A 17,822-nucleotide genomic window follows, 5' to 3' on the forward strand; every position below is an offset into this window, starting at 1 on the left:
ACCCAGGCCATCATTTTCCATAAGAAGCGTTACGCACTGCGCGTCTCGTAACTTAAGATCGACACCGCAATAATTCCATGGCTGGATAACGTCACGTACCTAGGTCTTCACTTCGACCGGCGGTTCGACCGGCATTCCCAAATCCAGAAAGCAATCCAGAAAGGTAGATCAGAGAAGATAACAAACCTGCTATCTTCTCTGATCTGTCCTTCTAGCAAACTTCCCATCTCCATCAAATGCTTATTTTACAAGATGTTAATTCGGTTCGTACTCCTCTACGGATCTAATGTCTACTTCAAATAGACATTAGATCAAGTACGCCCAACCATGTCAAACGGCTTCAAGTTTTCCAAAATATGCTCCTCATGAGAATATTAAACGCTTCATGGTTTGTCAGAAATAATCAAATTCATAGGGAAACTGACACTCCAGAAATCAAGCACTTCATATCTCAACCATTCCACAAACAACAACTCAGTTCAAGTTCTTCTGAAAACGCGCTTGTTCGCGAGCTGGTCGACATGCTGGGAGCTTAACGCCGCGACACCGCTAAACTCCCTCCCTTTTCCAGACTCAAACGACCTCATCCGTCGCTACAGTCATAACTTTTGCCCCCATACAATAGTATCCAGTTGTGTGTTAACTCAGGTTCGAGAATCAATAGAATCGCCGGGTCCTCGTGCCCAATAACGGCTGCCCGATCAGCGGGTGCCATATCCCCAAATTGCATTAAATTTAGTAGCAGTAGCGATCCACAGGGGTCAATTGTGAGCCGCTTTCGGTTTAGTGTATATTATTGGTAAGCCCAGAGACAGTCCGTCATATCCCGATCCAACTTGTCACTCCAGGGCAAGTCTCCGCGACCAGGTATGCGTCATGCATTCCACCGCCTGGTTTTAGGCGAGAACAAAAAAAAATGATTCCTTGTATATGCAAAATTGACGTACATTTAGTCTCATTCAAACTGACTCTCTATTACTTGCTCCAATTGTTATTTTTTTAGCAACGTCTGGAATTTCATTGCTGTTTGCTCGTTGTCTTTACATACAGCCATTATGGCAGTATCATCAGAAAAAGTATGTGTTTAAAAACGTTTGATAGTGTTTAGTAACCAATTAGATTATTACTTTAAAGCGTTTTTTTTATTAAAATGAACTATAATTAACAACTAGAAAATTAGTTTTTTTACAAAGTATCCGTGTTCTGCAATTTTTCTAGTAGATGATTTATATGATATACTAAAAGAATTTTTACTGAATAACTTACAAAGCTCTAAATATTTTCCTGTAGCTTCTAAACGGCTATTATTGCGTTTAACATGATTGACCATCAGTTGTTTTCTTTGAAATAGAAATCATCACTTAATACTGAATGTTGTTGTGACTGCTAAGTAAGTGTTTCGTTTTATAGTGGACAATATTTCGTCAGCACAAATTTTAAGGACCAAACAAAACAACACTGATAAAACTGCAATTCGTTTCTGTATCTATTCAAAGTAACAAATCATAATTTATAAGCAATTGCTCTAACTTTACTTAACTGAATAGTAATTATGTTTTCTGCAATTCTCGTTCATATCAGATAATACTTTTCAGAGACTTCAAAAAATAACAATGTCTTAATCTTGAAAACACGAATTAATTTCTTCACTATGGAATTACTACTTACTCCTGTTGTGATAATTGAGATTATGCGGTACATATACATTCTACAAATGATTTAAATTGTATTTTAGCAGTTCTTATATTTTCAAATTGATGTATCGATTATATTTTACAAAGGTCTGTGATGGGGATGATGACTGCTTCGACAAACAAGATGAACAGGACTGTCCGCCGATCACTTGTAAGTCAAATCAGTTCAAATGTGCTGATCTACGCCAGTGTGTCCAGGAAAGCTACAAATGCGACGGAATCCCGGATTGTAATGACGGCAGCGACGAGCTGGGTTGTCGTACGTATTGCTACTTAATACCGGCGACGTATCAGTGATTATTGTTGATAATTTCCAGCGTCAATAGCACCAGACCAGTGTAACCTAGAAAAACAATTCCAATGTCAATCGTCGGGCATCTGTATACCGAAATCCTGGCACTGTGACGGTACTCCTGACTGCGACGACCGATCTGACGAGCCGGAATCCTGCAGCAACGTCGACTGTCCTTCCAATTTCTTCAAATGCAATAATACTCAGTGCATATTCAAGGTAGACGATGAAAATAATTTTACATATTGAATTTATCGTTTTTTATCGATTCCAGGCATACATTTGTGACGGAAAAGAGGACTGCGACGACGGATCAGATGAAACGTACTTCCACGCTTGTAAAAAACCACCATTAAGGTATTATTTCACTTATTTTCTTATCGAAATAAAACTTTTTAGATAAATTTAATTTATTTGAGGCCTTGGTTCCGAAAATAACAATATACAAAACATATCAGTCACCAATTTCTGATATTTTAATATGATAAATAATATCAAAAACAAATTTAAATTACGTATTACTACTTGAGAATTGTTGGTTGCTCATTTACCCCATATGAAGGAAACGAAAATATTAATATAATTTTACAGAAAATTAACTATACAGCTTATTATTTGATGGTGTCAACAAACGAGTTTCACATATTTTGTATATGCTTTATATATATGCTGTATATGTAAAGGAACAATAGAGTATAGAGTAAGGGATCAACATTGTTAAACTCCCCGACAAAACTTTAGCACACTATGATATATGATATATTATATATGATATTAAAATCAAGGTTGAATATTGTGTTCTAAAGCTTTGTCTGCAGTTGGTGATTGTTTCATATATTTGGGTAAAAAATGTCCTTATTTGGAAGAAGCTAAACTGAGAGAAGAAATATTGGTAACTTGATGAAAAACGGGACGACTTGATATAAACCTACCGTAGCTAATATGATAAGTTCAAAACTCTCAGACAAGCATTTTGACTTTTCTCTTGAGAAACTGGGTAATGCGAGTGAAAAGCAAAAGATACGGTTTCACCAGGCCAGAAGGGAGACGAGGAAATGATACGAGTGTGACTGTTGACCCTTTCAGAGAGAAGAACAAAATGCATCATATTAAAGAACAAGAAAGAAAACCAAGAAGTCAGCAAAGAGAGAAAGAGCATGCAACTTTACAAAGAAAATTGAAAAAATTCAGAAAAAAAAATTAAGACTTATTATTCGCATTTTAGTAATTTAATTTATTTTCCGTAAGAAGCGTTAGGCACTGCGCGTCTCGTAACTTAAGATCGACACCGCAATAATTCCATGGCTTGATAACGTCACGTACCTAGGTCTTCACTTCGATCGGCGGTTCGACTGGCATTCCCAAATCCAGAAAGGTTTGGGGATAGCAAACCAGCTATCTTCTCTGATATTAATATCTAAAATATTAATATAATTTTACAGAAAATTAACTATACAGCTTATTATTTGATGGTGTCAACAAACGAGTTTCACATATTTTGTATATGCTTTATATATATGCTGTATATGTAAAGGAACAGTAGAGTATAGAGTAAGGGATCAACATTGTTAAACTCCCCGACAAAACTTTAGCACACTATTGCATTTTTCGATACAACTCTTAACAAAAGTATTTTTAGCATTCAGCTTCTACAATTAAAGACGGTTAGTTATGGTAAAATGTAAACATCACAAATAAACAGCTACTCTTGGTATATAAACAGACAAAACGTGTCGCTCGAAGGACGCGAGAAAACTGTAGCACAGTAAATTAAAAAAATGCAGATCTGATGATGAAAAAACTGATGAATATTTTTAATTTTTCAATCAGTTTATTCGTCAGAATTTCGTATCTCTTTTCTCGTTCTTTCTTTTCTCCCACACATTTGGGATAGCATTTTATGGCTGTTCAACATTATTAAATTGTTTACCATTTGAGTACACAATACGTTCTAACTAACTTACCCCAATAATTTTCAGTGATATTAAAATCAAGGTTGAATATTGTGTTCTAAAGCTTGGTCTACAGTTGGTGATTGTTTCATATATTTGGGTAAAAAGTGTCCTTATTTGGAAGAAGCCAAACTGAGAGAAGGAATATTGGTAACTTGATGAAAAACGGGACGACTTGATATAAACCTATAGTAGCTAATATGATAAGTTCAAAACTCTCGGACAAGCATTTTGACTTTTCTCTTGAGAAACTGGGTAATGCGAGAGAAGAGCAAAAGAGACGGTTTCACCAGGACAGAAGGGAGACGAGGAAATGATACGAGTGTGACTGTTGGCCCTTTCAGAGAGAAGAACAAAATGCATCATATTAAAGAACAAGAAGGGAAACCAAGAAGTCAGCAAAGAGAAAAAGAGCATGCAACTTTACAAAGAAAATTGAAAAAATTCAGAAAAAAAATGAACACCTATTATTCGCATTTTAGTAATTTATTAGTTAATATAAAGATTTGTGTGTAATAAAAGAACTGATAAGAAATATGGTTTCAGCGCCCACAAATACATCGAATTTGATTAAATTGGTTTAAAAATTTTGTTGTTGACCGTAAATAAATTTAAAAAAATCTAAAATCTCGTCTCGTTTTATAGATGTCGTTCCGATCAATGGAAGTGTCCGTTAGTCACTGACGTCTGCATTAACATAACCAGCGTTTGTGATGGCAAACCCGATTGTCCCAACGGTAATGACGAAGGTCCCGACTGCGACTTCAAAGAATGCGATCATCAGTCAGGTCTCTGTTCGAACGGTTGCAAGCAAACGCCTAACGTAAGTAATCTGGATCTGTGAAAATCTTCTTTTCTAATCAACGACCTTTCCAGGGGCCTTTGTGCCTTTGTCCACTTGGAGAGACCTTATCCACCGACGGCCAAAATTGCGAGGATGTGAACGAATGTGACCCACCAGGAACTTGTTCTCAAAGTTGCGTCAACACCAAGGGCTCGTACTTTTGCAGCTGTGTTCCCGGATACCTCCTCGAACCAGATAAACATTCTTGCAAAGCTTACAGTATGTTGTTCTTAATAACCAACATTGATGATATTAACTACCTATAATAATCTTTCAACCAGATCATTCTTCGGCCTTCCTAATCATATCCAATCGTCATTCCATCCTTGTGGCTGATCTGAAGGACCAGAGCTTAGAACGGGTACCGATTATAGTTGAAAACGTCGTCGCCACTGCATCTAACATGCACTCAGGCACCATTTTCTGGTCGGACATGAAACTAAAGAAGATTTCGAAGCTGGACAGAAACAGCGTCCCTGTGGATATCATCTCGACCGGTCTGGATCTCGTGGAAGGTCTGGCGTACGACTGGATCGGTGGAAACATCTACTGGTTGGATTCTAAATTGAACACCATCGAAGTGGCGAAAGAGAACGGGCTTAATCGTATCGTGTTGGTGAAGGAGAACATTACGCAACCCAGAGGCATGTGTCTGGATCCCAAACCAAGGTATGTTTATAATGTTATAATGATAAGGTCAGATATACAAGAATGATTTTGTCCTTATTTTGTGAATAAAAAACTTTTTTATATGTTATCTGAAACTCTAAAGGATTTAACCATTCACTCAAAAGAACTACACTATCGTAATTACTATTTCATAATGTAAACTACTATTTTATATTAACTTTTATAATAACCACAACTCACTTAAAGACAAATGTGAAGTTCATTCAAAAGTCACTTGTTTTAGAGTTGAACAATGTTTATTGCATTTATGATCTAAAGTACATACCTAACATAAACACCTAATAGGTAGGATTCAATAACATTTTTCGATAAATGGACAAGCAGATGTTTTAAAAACTACGTTTGGTAGGGCCTTGAGAGTTAAAGAAGATTAAAGAGATAAAGACGCATACCAACATCACAACAGGTTCATTCAAAAATGTATTGCTCTACAAGAAGCATATCTCTAAAAAAACACTTCAATAAATAACTGACCTTTCTAACAAGTTAGATCAATCCCGAAATATAAAAGACCATTGTACTATTTTTACTTGCAAAGCAGCTTGTTGCCTTAAAAACTCATGTTTTGGAAGTGCTTGGATGAAAGTGGGAAAAGTCTTTGGAACATTGACTAGCTGACGTAAAATCTATTAATATTCATGAAGCATAGCTTTTAAAAAATAAAGCCACTCTGATAAACAACTAATTTTAATAGCGTTAGATGTTAAATTCCAAATATAAAAGATAACCCTGTTTTACTGGAAATACAGTTCCTTTAATAGCTCACGTTTTTAAAGTCCCCTAACAAAAGTTGAAAAATATTTGGAATAATGCAAAAGTGTGTTGATCCTTATCACTACTTAGTATAAAACAAAGTCGCCTTTTCTGTTCCTATATCCCTATGTGCGCTTAAATCTTTAAAACTACGCAACGGATTTTGATGCGGTTTTTTTCAATAGATAGAGTGATTCAAGAGGAAGGTTTATATGTATAATACATGCATAATATACTAAGGCAACATTGCTAATTTTAGAGGTTTCTAACGTGATGTCGTAAATTAACCTATTTTTTAGGCTTATTTAGCAATTAGCAAAAACGCTGCCTAACCCTACGAGTTAGATCAAATTAATGTACTACGGTATTGTACACCATAAAAAGGTCTACAAAAAAGTCCGCGATGGTATATGTTTATCTTTTAGGGATAACCCACATTAACTATTTTTAATGTTTACTTTTTACGTGAGAAAATGGCTTATTTACGAAGCTATTTTAAGCAATACGGCATTAATCCTTATCGAATTAAGTACCTTAAATACAGTGTGCAATTAATATAGATCAATATGGTTCCTTACAGCATGTAAATTAAACAAATATTTTCGGAGATATTACAAATTTAAAATTTGCGTTTAAAAATGTGTAATGTAATAAAAATTGTATGAATTTAGATATTCCAAAGATAGCAGGAAATCTTCATAGTAAGTATAGGGGAAGAGGAATTGTTTTACTCCAAATTTAATGCGTGCAGGCCAAGGGCAGTAATGAATGAACCAAAAATACTGGATCGATTTTAATCATGTTTTCATTGAGTGACATAGGCATATATATTTTATGCCCGTGCAAAGTCGGAGCGGGCCGCTATGTTTTTATATACAACGTTCATATTTTTTCTGTAGTGTATTTAATTTAGTATCAGCATTGCACCCGTGCGAAGCCGGGGCGGGTCGCTAGTAAAGTATATATTGAAGAACAAGAAACTTTGATAAATAACTGAACTTGCTTGCGTCAGATATCAAATCCCGAAACATAAAAGATAAGCTATGTAATCCTTTTACTAAACAAGCATTTGTTGATTTAAGAAATTATGTTTTGAAACTGCCTTAATAAAAGTGGAAAAACTGCTTGGAGCAATGGTTAGCTCACGCAAAAGTCGATTAATCTTTATAAAGTATATTTTATCTTAAAAAACAAGAAAGAAATTTTAATAAACAAATGATTTTGATAGCGATATATATGAAGTCCCGAAATATAAAAGACAAACCATTAAAGCCTCAAAAAACAATAACTGGTCTTGATAATGTTAGATATGGAATCATGAAATATTTTTAAAAAATTACCCTGGTACTATTTTCTAATTTTTTATCAATAATGTTAATTTTGTTCTTGTGTTTGCTGTTTAAATATACTTTTAAATTCATCTAGTTGGATTTGTTACGATTATTTAAATATTATTTTTAGCGCAAGATGGCTCTTCTGGACCGACTGGGGCGAGAACCCACGCATCGAGAGGATCGGCATGGACGGAACCAACAGATCCACCATCATCAACACGAAAATCTACTGGCCCAACGGTCTCACGCTGGACACCACGACGAACCGCATCTACTTCGCCGACTCCAAGTTGGACTTCATCGATTTCTGCAATTACGACGGGACAGGTCGTCAGAACGTCCTGTCGGGAAGTCACTATTTGCTGCATCCTCATTCGCTGACCATCTTCGAGGACACGTTGTACTGGACCGACCGTCAGTTGAACAGGGTGCTGTCTGCGCACAAGTTCAAGGGTAACAATCAGACGGTGGTGTCGCATCTGATTTCGCAACCGTTGAGCATCCACGTACACCATCCAAGCCTACAACCCATCACGGAAAATCCGTGTATACAGGCAAATTGCGAGCATATATGCTTGGCTAGTCCCTCGACGACCTCCGGATATACCTGCAAGTGTAGGTCCGGATACAAGATAACTGCTGATGGACGCTGCACCGAGGACGACAGTCCGTTCATTTTGTTAATGAAGGGCTCGCAAATCATCGATGTGAGCTTGACCCCCGATGAGAGTACTGCAGGTGGCATCACTCCAGTGGTGGGAGCAGAAAATGGCAAGCAAGTCGAGTACGACAGGAAGACCAACTCCATTTATTGGTTGGAGAGCAGGCCTGACGATGAAGACAATGTGAGTATGATTTTACCGATTCATCTAAGGTGCGGTTTGTCTCAATTATTGGTTATCAAAATATGATACTATGATTCAGAATTAATCAAAGTATAATAACTGATTATCACGTGTATAAATATAATATCGTTCTTTGGCTGAAAATATGAATGATATAGCTGAGAATTTAACTTGTTTATTGTATCACTGAGATTCGGCATGTTTAATTGATGTTGATTGAAGAGGTGGTATTAAGGGTTGTTATCTTGAAGGGTGTGTATATAAACCCTGCCTTCCCTACTATAAATCCTACCAAATCCCTGTATCAAAAAAATTTCATGTAGTAATCAATTTCCACCAAAATATCTTGGTTATTATAATTCGTATATAACTCGTATTAGGTGCTTGCATGTATTCTGATAATTTTTTACTTTAAAAACGAATTTATTGGAAGAATTGGTACAATACACGTGCATTTCATCTACGAAAAAGTGAACTAGCCATTGATAAATGGCTCTAGGTAAATCCGTATGCGGACACAGCAAAATGGGCATAACAATAGATGCCAAGTTCAAGTGGAAAGATCACGTTAAGAGGAAATGATCAGAACTTTATCTGCACTAGCAATCGAAACAATCATTAAACAGCAAATTGTTACTGTATAAACGGCGTGGCACTAGGAGTTCGCACAAAGAAATTTAATATAAACCTGAATCTTGCCAAAGTTCTTTGCAGCATCTTTAATGTCCTATGGCATACTAAAAATAAGAACATCCTGAAATATCTAAAGGTACTTACGGCTAGCAAAAAAACACCAAGCCATAGCGTGTACATAAAAGCGCCAAAATACTACTGGACGAGTGTTCCAGTAGTATATTAATAACAGTTGGAGGCAGCAATGATACCTTAAAAGCTATAGATATATATATATATATCGATGTTGGTTTAGTAGCATCCAATCGTCGATCCATTTTTGCACTTCTTCAGCAGTTCAAAACCGTGCTGCATCAATCTGAACAAGTAGTAATCAAAACATCCTATTCAAGTAACTTTTGCAACGTATTGCCGAGCGTTGTCATGCCAAAGTCGAGAATGTGCTGATGCTGATCATACCATATGGACAGCAGAATTTAAAGGCCATACATATTTCACTTCACCGTTTGGTTTCTCCTAGACTAACACATAACAGATCCACTTTCCATTGCCAATTATAATACGTCACTGCAAAACTGGGTTGTTGAAACAGTCCAAAATGGCATCTTAAGACAATTCGTGTGCTGGTCATTTTCCTTCCTTTTGGATCTTTCTCATCGCATGTAAATGGCTAGAAACAGATGACTCATCTACTATGCTGTCTGGAGGTTTCTCAGGAATTTGGGTCTTTATCAATCTTTATACACTTAATAACTCGAAAACAAAATAAAAACACCGAATTTAACAGTGGTTTACATTATATATATCGTCGATCAAAATATATGCAAGCACCTAACATCACACCTAAAAGTTATACTTTATACAATATTTTAGTCATCATTGCTGTAACAAATATATACAAGACATCCTGAATGGCTTAAATCCAATTTTTCCATTTCTGCGTCTTCAATTTTTTTTTGTTTTGAAAGCTAATGAAATCTCCGGAAAAAGAAATTAAAAAATAATTTGTAGCTGCAACAAGTGACCCTCAACCTGTTGTATCTCAATTTGTAACTGAATTTACTTATTTTAGTAATTTTTTATTGTGTGAACAGGTACATTATATTGATGAAAAAATATTGTTTTCTTCTGTAAACTGGGTCTGAACTTAATTAATTCTTGGTCTGCTTCTAGACACTTAGTTTCTCATTTTACACCAGGATCATGATATTTGCCCAGGTTCAATACACTCTTATCAAAAAATGCTCACAGTCTGTTAGTTAACATAGAACTTTTTTTTGAACAATGCAGCAATGAAAACTTTCTCTATTTTTATTTAGTGTACATTATGGACTACTCCTTTGGGAGGTGGTAACAAAACCCAACTGCTAGGCGCGGACAATGGAATTGTCGGTGCCCCCAGCGCCATCGCCTTCGATTGGCTAGGTAGGAACATGTATATAGCAAACCGACTGGCCAGCAACTTCGAGGTAGTGCGCGTGGATGGTAAAATTCGACACCGAACCATTATTTTGGCGAACGACGGTAACAGGACGTCAGTGGCCACTCCCACAGCTATTTGCTTGGACCCGACAGAAGGAAAATTATACTGGACCGATGGAGGCGGTAACGGAGTACCTCAAAAAGTTGGCAAGGTACGTACTCAATCCAGTCATCCATGGAACTCGTTTATTCTCATTATTATTGTCATGGTTTCTCGTCTAGGTCAACATGGACGGTTCCAACCCAGTCATTTTAGTAGACGACGTCGACAGACCCGAAGCCATAACAATCGACATCGATACCAAGACTGTTTACTTCAGCACCCAGTACCCCCCACTGGTGCAAAGCATCGACACCAACGGCGGGAGAAGAACCACTATTTTATCCGAGGCCAATTACATCGCCATGCCCAAGTCCATCAACGTCATCGGAAGCAGACTGTACTACCTGGATCCCAGCTACGAGAAACTTGTCCAGGTGGCGCTACCGTCGGGAAGCAATCCCAGGATGATTCTGGAGAACGAACCGGATCTCAAGGCATTCACCATATTCAGGAAAAGGCCTTTCGTAAGTGATCACGAGGAAGTTTCTGGTGATGTCTCTGTAATATGATTATAATTTCCAGATCGATCATCCCTGTTTAATGAATAACGGAGGATGCGAACAGATTTGTATACCCGGGGAGTCCAGGAGCAGGAAATGCGTGTGCAGCATTGGTTATAAAGGAAATGGTATTAGTTGTTCGCCCTACAAGACCTTCGCGGTGGTCACGCAATTGGATAAAGCTAGAGGGTATTATAACACCCTGTCTGTACTAGTACTGTCTATTAATGTGTATTTATTAATTGTTTTAGGTATAGCTTGAAGGATTCTGCTGAAACAATGGTGCCTATTACTGGATTAGGACATCATATTCTGCATGTTGATGTACACTATGCCGAAAACTGGATATATTGGGTTGAGTTCAACCGAGGACTATGGAATGGCATTTTCCGCGTCAGGCCCAATGGCACTGGTAAGATATAAAAAATAGTAATGCAACTTCATACTTTTGCGTCCAAACTTTGGCATAGAAGGCGCCACACCTTCCTTTTTACTTACTCTAAATAGATAGGAAGATCTAAAGGGCGTTGTTAAAGCTGCTAAGAAAGGGTATAATAAATCTCACACACCTATTCAAAACTATGAGTGCCATATATACTTAAAACAAGTTTTCACGAACGAACATATTATCGACCAATCACTTAAAGGCCTCAAACAAACTATTGTAGAAGAGCAACTCGTCTCGTCTGTCTTATACACAGCAATCGAGTATACTAAAAAACATTAAAACAAAAAAAAATTGCTCGGTTATATTTCTAGAGAGAAAGTTAAAAAATTTAAAAATAAAAAGAAAGATGTTTAATACCACTGATATCTCTCAATGCGAAGGAGTTACATGGCTATATTCGCAGATGATACTGCTTTACCCCTTACAAGAAAAAACCATTAGAAATTAAAAAAAAACCAAAACACTAAGAAATGGCAGCACAATCAAAAATTTACACATTTAGATTTTACTTACGAGAAAATGGATTGGAAAATGGAGAATGGATGGAAAATGGAGCTATTGATAATTGCCTCTGGGATAATTTCTTATGCGAACACAACAAGTAAAACTTTGTACGAAGCTAAAAAATGTGGCGATTGCTTGAACAGAAATCCAAACAATCACTACACAGCAAATTGTTACTGTATAAATGGTGGGCCACTACGGGTTTTCACAAAGAAATTCAATATAAATATGAGCCCAACTTGACAAAACAAAGCTCTTCGCAGCATTGTTAACATCCCATGATGGACTCGTAATAAAAATGAGGACATCCACAAAGAGCGAAAGGTACCTAAGGCCAGTGAAGAAATTAAACAGCATGCGAAAAAAACACCAAGCCAGATTACATGTAGGTAAAAGTGTAAAAATTCTACTCGACAACAGAGTGTACCAGTAAGCGGGCAGCAGTGGTACATTTAAAGTTACTGCGTGGGAAATTCAGAAATTCAATTATCAAACTGTCATCATAACAACTCATCAATCAATAAATAAATAAATAAATACATTAAACACAATTAAAAGTTTGGCTGTGAAACTTTGGTTCTAGATTTATATTAAAAAAATTACTCATAATGAAAGCTAGCTGTAATATGTGTGATGTGCTTTTAAAATTAAAAAGAAACATTAACATGTTGCCGAAACTGTCCAATTTGCAATGTATAGTAATTACTATTAGACAAATTACCATTGAAAGTTGCAATGTTTAACAACACATTTAATGACGCAAAAGTCGTGAAAGTACTCTGTCAACATCATTGTTGAATACACAATGCCTGAGTCGACTCATGGGTCATTTGACAAAACATTTCGAAACAACTAATTGAGTAAACTTAAGGTCTACAAAAGATCTCTTGTAAATAGAGGTAATTAAGAAATAAATAAAGAGATTAAGAAATAATAAAAAGATAATCCAAGGCAGTCATTTCCACCTTCCGTCCAAAACCTTGATCTTGTTTGAGACCTTTTTTCTCTTCTTCTTCTTCTTCTTCTCCTCACTTCTTTTAACAACTTTAGGTTCATTTAACCCATTCAGAGTAAAAGTGAATTGGATCTTATAAATAAAATTGGTACATCATCATGGTAGGAGCTCACATAAAAATATATGAAGAACCTCATATATCCCCATCCTAACATGTGCAGAAACTTACTCACGTGTATTACGATTTTCCTAGGTAATTATTTACCACAATCAGAAATTTGTATCTTTCTATATTCGGAAGCAATTTACAGGCTGAAACAGTTTAAAGGGGCTACCAAACCGCAATGGAATTTTGATATTTTTTAAAGTACTTTAAATATTCTTCTTTTATTTGAGTTTTTATATCATCGTTAAAGTAAGAAGTCAAATAAGAAGTGAGACGTATAAGTAAACGCGCAAGAAGTACAAATGGGCTCACGCGAGTTTCTGACTAATAATAAATTTTAAAAAATTCGTAAAAATGCATATAGAAATGTTTAAGTGAAAACCCTATAACACCCGCCATATACACCAGACAGTATTCCTTCTGACTACCACTTATTCCGACTCATGACTTCAAAAATGAGAAACAGTCATAATTGGTGATGGGTAATACTTTGAATAAAATATTTTACACAAATATCTCTGAATAAGTAACAAAAACGCCCAGAACATATTTCTATACATGAAATATGAACTAAACTAATAGAAAAAACTTGTTAGCAAGTATCATCAAATTAAGATTATACATAAGTATATAAGTAAATAATATAATTAAAATGTTGTTAAAAAGTTAAAATTGGTTTTGTCCCAACAAACAATATCATATATTATCATACAATATTATAAAATGTGTAGATTTAGGATTAAATTACATTTAATGTATCAATATAAAATCTAGCATCTCAAATAAATAAAAATAATCAAAGTGAATGATATAACAACTACATAGTCAATAAATGGCAAAATAAATAAAGCAAATAAGCGTGCGAGATCTTGATGTCGAGGTGGTCGGGTGATAGTTCTGAAAACATAATGAAAACGTACCTAATTTTGCCAATTTTCAATGACAATGGTAAAAGTAAAAATATACATGAAATATAATGAAATTATCAGTGATCATTACGATAGATATTTCTAATGTCAGGTAATATTGAAACTTGACGATATTGAAAGTTAAAATACTGGCAGCTATAATAGTATCGGATGGTATTAATAATCTCAATTAAACGGTGACAATGATAGGCAATAACAATTATGGAATAACCAATACGGTTAACAAACAACATAACATTAACGGACAATCATTATAAAACAGACAATAACGGTAACGGATAGCAATGATAAACTTTCCTAAGATGAAGTATGTCATGTGGACACGGTACGAAGAGAAAATAACGACGTACCGGCTTATACTGTAACACTAACAGTAATGGACATGCAATGAGATCAAGGGAAGCAGAGATAACAAATATAAATGAATAGAGAATAACAAATATAAAATAATAAATCGAATATAATAAATAGAATTATGATAAATCAACACTAATAAATATAAATTAACAAATAGAACATAATAAATGGAGATTTAATAAATAATTAATGGGAATTAAAAAAAGAAAACTGGAATACTCTGTGAACAAACTCACCATTTGATGAAACTCAGCTTGGGCGCCACACAAGCACGGTATGTTAAAATAAACTGAATACGAAGAACGTAGTGAGTCTGACCGTCGCGTCTTTAGAAATGAACTCTTATGAAGTTCTAACATCTCTTGGGCGTGTTATGATATCACATATAGCAAATACAGCCCCCGAAGAAACATTAACAATGTTGTCATTCATGGTAATTGCTAAGTATTCGCAAATGCGGCAAACTCTACAGTTCCTTTACTTTCTCGTTCAAACCAAAATTAAAAGGTTTAAAATATCGAACTATCAGTTGGAATTCTAAGTACCACAGATATTCACAGATATCTTTGAAAAATATCGAGAAAATCTAAACAAATAAAACTCACTTTCACAAATGTTGTCTTTTTCAGAACTTCAACATATTATCAAGGACGGTATCGGCAGCAATGGAATCAGAGGATTGGCAATCGATTGGATAGCGGGCAATCTCTACTTCACCAACGTATTCCCCCACGAGAACTACTTAGAAGTCTGTTGGCTAGATGGTACCCATCGAAAGGTCCTGGTGAAAACGACGGCCGACTCTCCCAGAGAACTAGCCGTGAATCCAATTAAACGCATCCTTTACTGGATCGACTATGGTCAATACCCGCGAATTGGCAAAGCCTATTTGGACGGATCCGGTTGGCAGTCCCTTGTCACTTCCGGCATCAGCAATCCTAGGGATCTGACCATTGACATGAGTACGCACGATGTTTACTGGGTTGATTCGAAATTGGACATGATTCAGAAGATTTCCTTCAGTGGTGGTAGCAGACAAGTCATAAGGTAATTTTTCTTATCCTTTATGTTTTATATTGTACATTATCGTGAACATAATATGGTATTATGTTTATTCAAAGTTACAATGTCTATTACAGCTTATAAACTGCCACAAATAATTTTCAATTACACCAAACCTAAGGTACATTAAACATCATTAAACATATTCGGTTACACTACTGAGATAAACAGATATCAAGACCTAAATAATCTCAATATTCGAAAAATTCATTCTGAGTAGACCGAGAAGATAAAAATCGAATAAAAGTGAGCTCGAAAAGTTAATTAAAAGATCCAATTCAACAAATGTTTTAAATACTACAAGTATAAATAAACCATTTTCTCTTTCTTTCAACGGTATTGCTATTTTTCGATCAGTATATCTCAGCGCAATTATTAACTGAATGCTAAGTCGAAGTTTGGTACAAACTGCAAACAGTAATAAGTAAGTGCCAATCAAGAAAAGGTCTACAGCAACAGAAAAAAACGGCAGAATATAAAATTCCCGACACTATTGATATCTGTGTCCCAAAAAATATTGAAACTAAAATGTGTAGAGCTGAACCACACTTTGATTTATCATCTAATCACTCGCCAATAATCTTAATTTAAATATTATGAACAAAACTAAACCGCCTTCTTGCATAATACGAAAACTAACTAGATATTGTAAGAGAAACACTGGACAGTTTAATATCACCAAATTTGGTTCTCCAAACTAAAATAGATAACAAATAAAAACAAGAGTAATAACCATAAAAAATTAACCTCATATCATCCATAATTAAATCGGAAATTGCAGAAAAGGAGAATACTGCATATTACATATATATATATATATATATATATATATATATATATATATATATATATATATATATATATATATATGTAATAAGGCAAGAACTGAAGACAAAAAAAATTCAACAAGGCCACAAAAGAACTGAAAGAGCTAATGAAACTACCTAGTGTGATTAATTGTGTGATGTGTTAATTGTGCAGTGTGACCTGATTAATACACACAGAATAGATTTTAAAATAACATAACATAGAATAGTAATTAAATTAAGTATAAAACTAGTTTATAAGATTAACAGAAGATCACTGATTGAAGCGATCTACGTGTCGTTGTATACCATAAATCAAGAGAATATTTTTAAAAAATTAAGAAAACTATTAAACGAATAACTAAACAAAGAGCAATTATGAAAAAAGACATAACGAGACATTTTTCTTTTTAGACGAAATCTGCCGAATCCTATGGGAATAGCTGTGTACAAGAGCGACGTCTACTGGGTCGATCGTAACCTACGAGCCCTGTTCAAAGCATCTAAATTGCCCGGCAACACCTCGGTACCGACTAGAGTCCGCACCAATCTGGACAAGCTCCGAGATATCGCCATCTTCGACATCACCAATCAGCCGACGGACGACACCAACCCCTGTCGGAAATATGGAAACGGTAATTGCGAACAGCTTTGCTTCTCCTTCCCACCTGAGGCGGTTAATGACGATAGTAGAGTTCTAAGTACGATTAAATGCGATTGTGCTGTCGGACGAATATCGGAAGATGGTAAGTTTACGGCTCTCTAAAAGCGACCCCCTAATTACACTAATACTCAATTTGCAGGAAAGAAATGCGAATCCGTCGAAGAATTTGTGGTATTCTCTACTCGTACGGAAATAAGAAGTATAAGTATATTTCCAGAAGACACCACTTTACCATTTGCTCCTATCGGAAATCTTACTAACGTCGTGGGAATCGATTTCGATTATCAAAACGATGTTCTACTCTTTACACAAATCAGGCCTTGGGCAAGGATAGCGAAAATGCACGCCACTAAGCCTGATGCCAACAACATAGTCAATATCAAGAATAAAGGTATAATGCAATCATTCTTTCTGTACAGATAGGCGATTAGGGCATTGAAATATAAAATTTTCCAATTTTAAACTAATGTAACTATATATAAATAAATTCAAAGCAATCAAAATTCATATATTAACAAAATGCAACCAAACCAATAGTTCATTATATAGTTTAAATTTAGGAAATTTTGAGGTTAAAAAACAGAAATATGTCAAGTGCTTTGTGCAATATACACACTCGTATTAGTAATTAACTATTAGGATTACTTGATCAAATTATTACTTATTATATACTAAGAATATTTCACCGTTGCGCAAAAAAAAATTAAAACGTTAAATTCGTTTGCTCACATAACACAAAATCAAATTTTCCTGCGATTTACCAATAATCATTACTGAAAGGACGATGAATTGTGAAAGTTATAATAGTT

The 17,822-nt window shown here is 35.4% G+C and overlaps 1 protein-coding gene across 1 annotated transcript in view; it reads left to right on the forward strand.

Annotated features, from left to right (window-relative positions):
* Positions 1 to 17,822, forward strand: part of mgl (low-density lipoprotein receptor-related protein megalin) — a 262,661-nt gene that overhangs the window by 232,259 nt on the left and 12,580 nt on the right. Inside the window, exons 12-25 of the mRNA XM_076416595.1 lie at positions 1,782 to 1,953; positions 2,012 to 2,205; positions 2,261 to 2,343; positions 4,584 to 4,761; positions 4,815 to 5,001; positions 5,064 to 5,451; positions 7,687 to 8,404; positions 10,357 to 10,671; positions 10,742 to 11,086; positions 11,145 to 11,311; positions 11,374 to 11,534; positions 15,111 to 15,528; positions 16,764 to 17,095; positions 17,153 to 17,404. Of these exons, the coding sequence (XP_076272710.1) occupies positions 1,782 to 1,953; positions 2,012 to 2,205; positions 2,261 to 2,343; positions 4,584 to 4,761; positions 4,815 to 5,001; positions 5,064 to 5,451; positions 7,687 to 8,404; positions 10,357 to 10,671; positions 10,742 to 11,086; positions 11,145 to 11,311; positions 11,374 to 11,534; positions 15,111 to 15,528; positions 16,764 to 17,095; positions 17,153 to 17,404 (3,910 nt within the window). The remainder of the gene's footprint in view (positions 1 to 1,781; positions 1,954 to 2,011; positions 2,206 to 2,260; positions 2,344 to 4,583; positions 4,762 to 4,814; positions 5,002 to 5,063; positions 5,452 to 7,686; positions 8,405 to 10,356; positions 10,672 to 10,741; positions 11,087 to 11,144; positions 11,312 to 11,373; positions 11,535 to 15,110; positions 15,529 to 16,763; positions 17,096 to 17,152; positions 17,405 to 17,822) is intronic.

This window comes from Rhynchophorus ferrugineus, unplaced genomic scaffold (assembly GCF_030347505.1).
Source record: "Rhynchophorus ferrugineus isolate W39M unplaced genomic scaffold, kcgeb_rfMv2 rfM10, whole genome shotgun sequence".
Taxonomy (NCBI): domain Eukaryota; kingdom Metazoa; phylum Arthropoda; class Insecta; order Coleoptera; family Curculionidae; genus Rhynchophorus; species Rhynchophorus ferrugineus.